This window comes from Trachymyrmex cornetzi, unplaced genomic scaffold, assembly GCF_001594075.2.
Source record: "Trachymyrmex cornetzi isolate Tcor2-1 unplaced genomic scaffold, Tcor1.1 scaffold77, whole genome shotgun sequence".
Classification (NCBI taxonomy): Eukaryota; Metazoa; Arthropoda; class Insecta; order Hymenoptera; family Formicidae; genus Trachymyrmex; species Trachymyrmex cornetzi.
The window spans coordinates 40,854-50,566 of NW_017300102.1; the positions used below are offsets into that span (position 1 = coordinate 40,854).

The following is a 9,713-nucleotide window of genomic DNA, read 5'->3' on the forward strand; positions in this document are numbered from 1 at the left end:
TTTTCCAAAGCGCTATAACAAAGGTTAATTTTTCATTAAGTACCTTCCGAGTTACGAAGCTCAAAAGTTATAGTATCATCGACTTTAACACTGTCCGACTAACAATCACAATTAAATTAATGTTGTTCAGGATCATGATCTCTTTTTGATTTTTATTAAATTTTATATTAAGGTCATGATAATGTAATGCCAAGGTCATCAGCATTGGAAGTTGTTTCTTCTATTTTTTTTTCATTATTACATTCTTTTTTTTAAAACCCCTATTTGAATTTCTGACTATTACAAAGAGTTACAGTATCATACAAAGAAAGATCCAAGGATCCAGTGATAAACTCCTCGGAGAGGCTTCGCTTGTTCACAATTCTTATAGTATCGTATCAATTAATTCAAAGTAAATACTCAAATAGGCCTTAAGCCTTTCATATAATTCGCAACGGCCTTAGGGGGTCCGCATACACTTACCATAACAGTAATCGTAAGACGTACCGTTAAATTTAGCCAATCAGAGCTGAAAGTTTTTGAAAATTCTTGTCTGTAATTGACTAATTCTTACGTTATGTCTTACGATTACTATTACGGAAAGTGTGTGCGGGCCCCCTTAAGCCTTCTAACTTAATTACCAGGGAATGGAAGTAACTCGTTACTTGTAACGAAGTTACAGTTACAAGTTACTTTTTTGGTAACTTTACTAGTAACTGCGTTATTTTTTTCTTTGAAAACTGTAACGGTAACGAAGTTACATTTTTTTGGTAACGGTAACGGATTTTACAGTTACTTTTATCATTACTTTGCACATGAATGGACACGATACAAGCCACTTACACTGTAAAAAAATTTCGTAAATTTACACACAAATAAATGTAAAATTACATGATTAGTTCTGTAAATATAAAAAATCATGCAATTTTACAGGAATTATGTAATTCCACAAAAATTATGTAAATTTGTTTTTATTGTATAAATATATCTTATTTTATATTGGAAATTATGTAAATAGCAGGATATTTTGAATATTTTCTGTAATTATCCAAATTTTAGTAACATTACGTAATATAAATGAAATTGTTCGCGTATTGTTGTTAAATGTATAATAATATATAATGCGAAATGTATTGTCATATTATCGTTCCTATAGCTACACATACACATTGTAATTGTACTTTCACAATCTGCTTAGTTCCAAACCAAGAAATCATTTTTATTTGCATATTGCAAATTTACAAACGTGTGGACGTTTACAACTATTGTAGTGGATCTCAAAATTATCCATCATAATAGTTGTAATTTTACACAATTTTTTACAATGCGCTTGAGGCTAGAGAAGCCTTTAGGCCTGTCCGCTGTGATTGTTGGTCGTCGATTTAAAAAAAAGTAACGGAAAAGTAACGAAAAGTTACTTTCTCAAGTAACGGTGTTACTTTTCCTACTCGGTAACGAGTAACTGTAATTTGTTACTATTAAAAAGTAACTTTCCATTCCCTGTTAATTACACAGATGGAGTAGTAAGGGCTGCCGCACACAAAATTCCGCAACAGTGACCGTAAGACGTAAACTTAAGCCGATGAGCCAATCAGGATATTGCTTTAGGTCTACGTAATCTAACGGAAATGGAAATAATAGTAAACTTATCCATAACTTCGCAATAAGGTGAATTTTAACCGGTTGAAACTCGCCTTATGGATGTTTACTGCTATTTTGATTTCCGTTAGAGTACGTAGATCTAAAGCAGTATCCTGATTGGCTCGCCGGCTTAAGTTCACGTCTTAAGATTACTGTTACAGAAATTTTGTCTGCGGCAGCCCTAAGTCCGATCTACATAAGACGCAGAACACGGGTCGCAAGTCGCAAGACTAAAAATTAGAGAGATCATGGTTTTAAACATTGGATATACACGTGTACAGGTTGTACATTGCTTCCGTAACCTACAGTAAGGGCTGATTGTTCCACCTTTTGATCAATTTTACCTGTTAGGTGAATCTGGCAATACGCACATGTGATTGGTTAATCTTGCTACTTACCCAACAGGTAAAATTTACCAAAAGGTGGAACAACCGGACCTAAGTCGAGTTACCTATAGGCAGGGGCATGCTTTACTGGTAACGCAGAATAAGATTAGATCGCAAGTCCGGCGGGGAATGAGACAAGAGAAATTTAATTTTACATTCTGGTATAGTGTAAAATTCAATAATATGATATAAAATATATATTTAAAAATACAAATAATATCTGATTTAATCTAACATACATGAAATTTAATAAATATTTAAAATATATATTATAAATATTTATAATTATAAAACAAACTTTTTTTTTAAATGTCTATATAATGAATATTTACTGTAATCAACATTTTTTAATGCAATCCTGCACATAAAATAGTTTCTCTTACTTGATCATAACGGGGGGAGGGGGGGGGGGGAATGATCTCTGAAAACGAGTTACTCAGTATTTTGTAACTCATTATGCAGTCGTTACGTATTTATAATGACTACTATGTAAAATATCTGCGCAACTGTCGTTATGAACATATAATGACTGCATAACAAATTACAGAATTCCGTTCCTAGTATCCTATTCTGTAACTCGTTAAGACAGTAACATCATTGCGCAGATATTTTATAATATAAAAAGCGTTACTATCTTAACGAGTTACAGAATAGGGTATCTGCTCAGGATGCTTTGCTCGCAGTACTGCGTAAACGAACGACAAACCGCGCTGCAGTCGCCTTCGCAGGTTGGATATCTTATTGTTCATAATACCGCCAGCTATAATAACACATTGTATTACTAAAAATGAATTTTATTAAAATATTAAAAAATGAAAAGGGTTAAGAACAATTTGTCGAAATCGATCCTACGAAAGTGAAAATAATGCAACGTAAGATATATAATAGAAAAGGTATGAAGTTCGCTAATTTGTATTTGCGATCAGATTAACCTAAAAATCACTTTTAAATGTAGATTGAAAATATCAACACACATAAGATTATTGAATTTTTTATAAATAAGTTTTATAATATTTTGAGGTTTATTTAATATTTCAGGATTTTTTATTTAGAATTTATAATTATATAAATTATTAAATAAATGATATAATTATATAAATTATTTAATAAAAAACATTTCAATAATAATTTGGCGGAAGGCGCGTTCCCAGTATATTTCTGGTATAGGAGCGCTCATGAGTCAGAGCGTCACGTGACCGCCCGGCTCGGCCGTGCGGTGATGGGGGTCGCGCGCCGGAATCGGCCCGAAATGTACAAATCCTTGCGACCACTGCTGTATACAATCAACCAATCACAATCGAGAAACTGTCATTTTCACATGCGAAAATTATTCATATGTGCTCAAAAATAGGGCCTCAATTTTACAACTCACAGTTAACTCTTAACCGAGATTCAACTTATTCCTCATCTCTTTCTAATGCTAGAATTGGAAAGAGATAAGAAATAAGTTGAACCTCGGTTAAGAGTTAACCATGAGTTGTAAATTGAGGCCCTATTTTTGAGCACATATGAATAATTTTCGCATATGAAAATGACAGTTTCTCGATTGTGATTGGTCGATTGTATATGGCAGTGGTCGCATAAAAAACATTTCAATAATAATTTGGCGGAAGGCGCGCTCCTAGTATATTTCTGGTGTAGGAGCGCCCCTGAGGTAGAGCGTCACGTGACCGCCCGGCGGCTCGGCCGTATGGTGGTGGGGGTCGCGCGTCGGAATCGGCCCGAAATGTGCAAATCCTTGCGACCACTGGTATACGGAATTGCTATTTGCGATATTTGTTCAAGAATAATACCTCTGAGTCTTAGTTTTCAATCAGCTCAGCTTTTCTAGATTTTCTATTGGAAGAAACGCTCCAATACAATATGAGCAGCTATTTTCATGCAGAAGTCTGTTTAATAAATTTAGGTCATGTGACTAGCAAATGAGAAAGCAGTGGATGTGCTATCCACTGCATAAACGAATGCATTCTATTTCAAACTTGTTTGTTTCATTATTTCGACAACGAATTATTTGTGATTGTAATGTTTATAGTTTATACATTAGTTCTTCCTTTTGATCTAAGAAGAACGCGCTTACAAAATTTTTCTAATACATTTATGACTAAATCACACATATATATACGCACAACACTAACGTTAACATATGTAAATTGAATCATGTATTAAAAAAAAAAAGAATAATTACCAAGTCCACTTGAAGACGCAGGTGTAGTTCCGAATGAAAACCCTGATGTTTGTCCAGCCGGTTTAAAAGACGAGTTGAACAATGAAGACCCAGCATTAGTGCCAGAATTAAAACCTGTATTAGTTCCGAATGTGGAAGACGCAGCTGCACCAAACGTAGATGTTGTTCCAAATCCTGTAGTAGTAGTTTTGTTACCAAATAATGGTGTGGTGGTATTTGTAGCCGGTTGACCAAAACCAGTAAAGACGGCACTAGTCGACGTCGATGGAATATTAAAAGCAGATTTGTTCTGATTGAACAATCCAATGCTCTATAAACAAAGTATAAGTATCATTTTCATTTTTACACATATGTAATGTGTTTATTATATATTACCTGATTAGGTGGTGTGGAACCAAATGTAGATCCAAATCCTGTATTTTGTCCAGTATTAATGCTACCAAAACCTGTTCCAGCAGTTTGATTAGTGCTACTAGTGCCAAAAAGCGGCGTCGGGGCAGCTGCTATAAATAAAATTGTACACTTTATTAAAAACTTATATTTTTACACACTTACTACTTTATCAATAAAATAATAGTAAATAATGAACAAAAAAATCATGTAATATTTGAAGAAAACAGACAAATCTTTGTTTATTCAAATATTACATGATCTTCTATAATTTTTTCTTCGTCAAATTGTAAAAATACATATTTGTACGCGTGTGTATGGATAGATATGTATGTTTCAATATTTTTTTAATTACCATATATATTTTAATATTAATTTTATAGATTCCATTAATGTATAAAAATATAACATAATTAGAGAATATTTATACAGGATAAAGCTCAAAATTTGAACATATAGAATGCACAGTATAATTCTATACGTAAAAAAACAACTTTTTCCTTTCATAAAATAGTTTTTAAATGAGAACAATTTAAGTTACGTATAAATCAGCGGTACTAATATGCCTTTATACTATTTTATTATCTCTCTAAAATAAGGCTTCCAAAACTTGTATAGATCGCGACCCACTTTTTAAAACTGCAAACATTATATAATAATAATATATTGATTATTTGCATCACTTTATTTATATAATTTTATCTATATCTCACTATTCCTTCTATTTGTGAATTCTTTATTTATAAAATTTTATAAATTATTTAATTTTATAATGAGGTATGTGTAAAGAAAGCGCTTATTATTTGTATTGATGACAACTTTGACATCGATATGGACGCAAATCATTTTCAGGCGTAAAGAGTTTGGTAACTGTAGTCGATTTCAAAAGAAATCATAATTATAATATCAATTGTATGGAAAATTGAGTCGGGCGAGTTAATTTTTACATATAATGTAATTTATAATTCGGTAAATAAAAAATCATGAACATTAGGCTTAGTATTAGTCAATAATAGATATTATTAGGTATAAAAGGAAATACACTTGAAGAATGGACTTCTTTTTAGAGCTTAGACTTTTGTAGTAACAAGATGACCATTATGCAAGATATCATGCGCTGCTAATATGTAACTACCTTATCTCTAGAATATTTGTTCATATTATGTATTAGGGGAATAGGTTTTTATTTATATAATTTGCATTGAGAAGGACCGAAATTGTTGGTCAAAATATCGGCACTTTAGTTCAGAATAAATAATAAAATTTTGCGCATCGTTAACCGCGTTGACTCTCTATTGGCAATTTTTTCTCCTTTTTTTACACCTTTAATACATCATAGCTCAAAATCTATCTATTATTAAACTTGATATCTACATCTTTTGTTCATCAGATTACAAGCTATATCATCGAGTAGATTTTCACATTTCATCGTAAAAACTAACTCATTTCAGCAAATTCAATTTTCCGTACAATTAAAATACTTTTTTAAATTATTGTTGAAAACACAGATGTACGAAATCATAAAAGAATTAGTGAGCGCAAGTTTGTACAGTACGCAAAATGTAATTTGTAATTTTAAAAATGTTTTTTTAAAATTACAAATTATTTCTCAGATACATAATGAGGTATCACTAAAAATCCATTCGCGATCCATTAGTAAATCCATACATTGAGAATCCATGTTTTAAAGATTTCATAACTATTTGTGATATTAAATATCGTTATTTTAGATATAATTTATAAGAGAAAATTTTTCAATTGATATCTCTTGCTCTACGAATAAGGATCTTCTTTTAAAAATTGCTGTTTACATGTTATATTTACTTTTAGTTGTTGTTTCAGATAGAAAATTCTCTTATTAATGTATTAATAATAGCGATATTTATACATATATATCATAGTCATACATACTTGTTATAAAATTTTCAAAGAAATAGTAAAACATTTTGCAGCATTCGTTATTCACGTGTAATCTTCAATTAACTTTAAATAATTTAAATTGCTCTTAGCAGCGGATCACGGCTCGACCATAACCCGCAAACTGTTTGGCACCTCTTAGTCCGGATCTACAATAGGCTTAAGCCGTAAGAAATTGACCAATTACAGTCGAATCCGAGAAGAATAAGCGACTGTGATTTGCGTATTTCTTATGACTTAAGGCTTAAAACCCTATTGTAGATCCGGACTTAAGGCTCCTAAGTACTCAGCTAAGAACTCTGCGTTGACGGTGGTGACACAGAATCAGACGGCGGCCTGGCGAAATCGGTAGCCACGCACACAAGCACGAGCTTATGTACATGTGCTTTCGGCGCGCCACTTGTGCATGGGCTCGCGCTTGTGATGTGTGTGTGTGTGTGTGTGTGTGTGTGTGTGTGTGTGTGTGTGTGTGTGTGTGTAGCCTCGCCACGATAAATAACTGAACTTATAAGCCTCGTCTACAATAGTCGCACAGGTTGTGTCGGATGTCGCGAGTAGTAGCATCGCAGGAAAATTTGTCGCATGCCGCAATAGTGTCGCTAAATGAGCGTCTACAATAGTCATAACGACTGTTTGCACGCAATTCGATGACAAATTCTAAACGTCAATTTGCTGTGCTGTGATTGGCTGAGCTCATGCGACATGCCTGTGCAGTCGCAGAAAGTTGAAGTTGGCTCAACTCCATACGACAAGAGCTCTTGCGACTACGACGATCATGCGACTATATGCGACACTTCTGCGATATTTCATACGACATGCGACACAGCTTGTGCGACTATTGTAGACGAGGCTATAGACGTGGAAAAGTGACGTTTTGACGATGAAATTTATGTTGCATGACATTTCGTTATTATTTGCTTAATTGTGAAAATGTGACTTGTTTCATACTTATGAAAGTCCTAAAAATGGGCGGAAACTACAGTTATCTTGGAATTTTGTACGTAAAAGCGTATATTCCACTCGTTTCAACAGCTGTTGAACTTTTACGACCATTTATTGACTATCAAGGGAGGAAAGGACAGTTTTCGTCCATTTTTACAAGTGTTTTAAAGCGATCTCGTCATTTAGACTTACCCAAATCGTCTTTATTTACAAATGGCATGCAACATAAATTAACGTGTTATTTCTCGCTTCTGACGTCACGATTCCAACACGACCGCGGCGACTACTCAGGAGCCTTATAAATTACTCTCATTTAATAACTGTTGCACAGATACAATTTTGCTAGAAAAGTTTTTTCAGCATAGAAATTCACATTATGCATTTCATGTGAACGAATTCACCATGTATACCATAGATTGATAAAATTTATGACATGTATATATGTAAATATGTATATGTCGTATGTGTGTGTATGGATAAACAAAATAACTTACTACCAAATGGCTTTGTTTGAGTATTAGTACCAAACAAATTTGTGGTGGGCGTAGAATTAAATGCAAAACTATTTGTTGTTGTAGTTGCTGGTGTCCCAAAATTACTAATAGGTTTTCCAAATAGTCCAGTTGATCCTGATTGGCTAGTAGTACCAAATCCTCCAGTCATTGATCCAAATCCTCCAACAAATAAGAAAAGTTAGAGAAATCTCTTCCATTTTTATATAGTAAAAATATTATATAAATATTATGCAAAACATTGTTTATATACAAGGACTATTGTATTATTAATAAAGGTAAATTAAAAAAGGATTTATTATTTATTTCTAGAAACATCTAAATATTCCGGTTTTTATAAGTTAATATAAATATCCGTGCAATATAATACACTATATACACACACACACATATATATATATATATATATATATCTTTTTATATAATAGAGAAAAGTATAAGGGGATGCTGGAGTGTCCTGTTTTACCATTAATTTTTAAAGACTCTTTTCTCTTAATTGTGTTTATGGATTGAAAAGTCCTTCTCCACAATTAAAGTATCGACAACAACACAGGCTGCGGGCTACAATTTAATACGAAAAATGAAAGAAAATTAAAAATTGTAGTTTTATCACCGGCTTCTGCAGTCAACTCGTCACAATATATGTACTGCATATAAGAGTTTCAGATTTTACCCGTTTAAAATAAGTAGCCAGCAGCCTACAGAAAACCTCAAAGAACAATCCTATGCTTTTAGAAACGAGGTAGGGGCTTTAGTATAAGAGAAAAGAGTCGCCGAAAATTTCGTTTGTATATTACGAGTGAAATTGACGTGAAGCCATGAAACCGAGCAGTATTTTAGTTGATCTCTTTCTAAGAGATGGCGTTGCAATATGTTAGATAAGGACAGATGAATGCGTTTGAGCGAGACATAACGATATATAATAACACCGACGAGATATTATTAAAGACCGTCAATCCTGGGCAAATTTTCGGCGGTATAAAAAGGCCCCCCAAGGGCCCGGAGATAATTCAAGAACGCTGACATTACCGACAATTGATATAAATTTGTTATTATTAACATAAATATTTGGCTCATGCATTATTAAATTCATGATTTTTTATTACATAAATGTCCCATAAATAAATATACATACTTGTAAAGCTGCTGTAATATCTATTCAAAATTATTATATTTATATATTTTTATTTCACTCAAACTCAAAAGTAACAAATAACAACATTGTAATTTAAATTAAGACCAATCGATAACTAGTGAGCTGTCATCAATGGAACGTAAATAACGATAAACTTTAACAAGTTTTATCGCTTCTCGATTCCTAGCCTGTTTCGTAATTTGCTCCACACGAGTCCGAATGTTGAAAAGAATCGCTCAATAGAAGCAGAAGAAGCAGGGACAGATAAAAGATTAGAAAAGAAATTGCAGAATTTTTCTGGAAGTTTTGTTGATTTCTCCAATTTTTTTTCATAATTTTCCACTATTTAATGGAAGAAAACTCATTAATGACACTTTCATGCATCATGGATTTAGAAAAAAATTCCGTATCTTTCATTTTAAACGCCATTATGGTCACTAGTGCATCCCAGCCAAAATCGCTATAAGATTCTCTCTGTATCAAACGCTATTCTACAAATACTAATTGCAAAATCAATTTCTTTTTAAAATGTGACTTAATTCTTACATTTAACTCTAAACAAAAGTGAAACTTGAAAAATCGAATAATCCGATAAAACCTAATAAAACCCGAAACCCCCCCCCCCC

At 32.8% G+C, this 9,713-nt stretch overlaps 1 protein-coding gene across 1 annotated transcript in view; it reads right to left on the minus strand.

Moving 5' to 3' along the window:
* The window catches only part of Nup98-96 (nuclear pore complex protein Nup98-96), a 34,420-nt gene that overhangs the window by 12,713 nt on the left and 11,994 nt on the right, over positions 1–9,713 (minus strand). Inside the window, exons 7-9 of the mRNA XM_018518589.1 lie at positions 7,935–8,114; positions 4,567–4,694; positions 4,192–4,501 (exon numbers count right to left, since the gene is read on the minus strand). Coding sequence (XP_018374091.1) covers positions 4,192–4,501; positions 4,567–4,694; positions 7,935–8,114 — 618 coding nt within the window. The remainder of the gene's footprint in view (positions 1–4,191; positions 4,502–4,566; positions 4,695–7,934; positions 8,115–9,713) is intronic.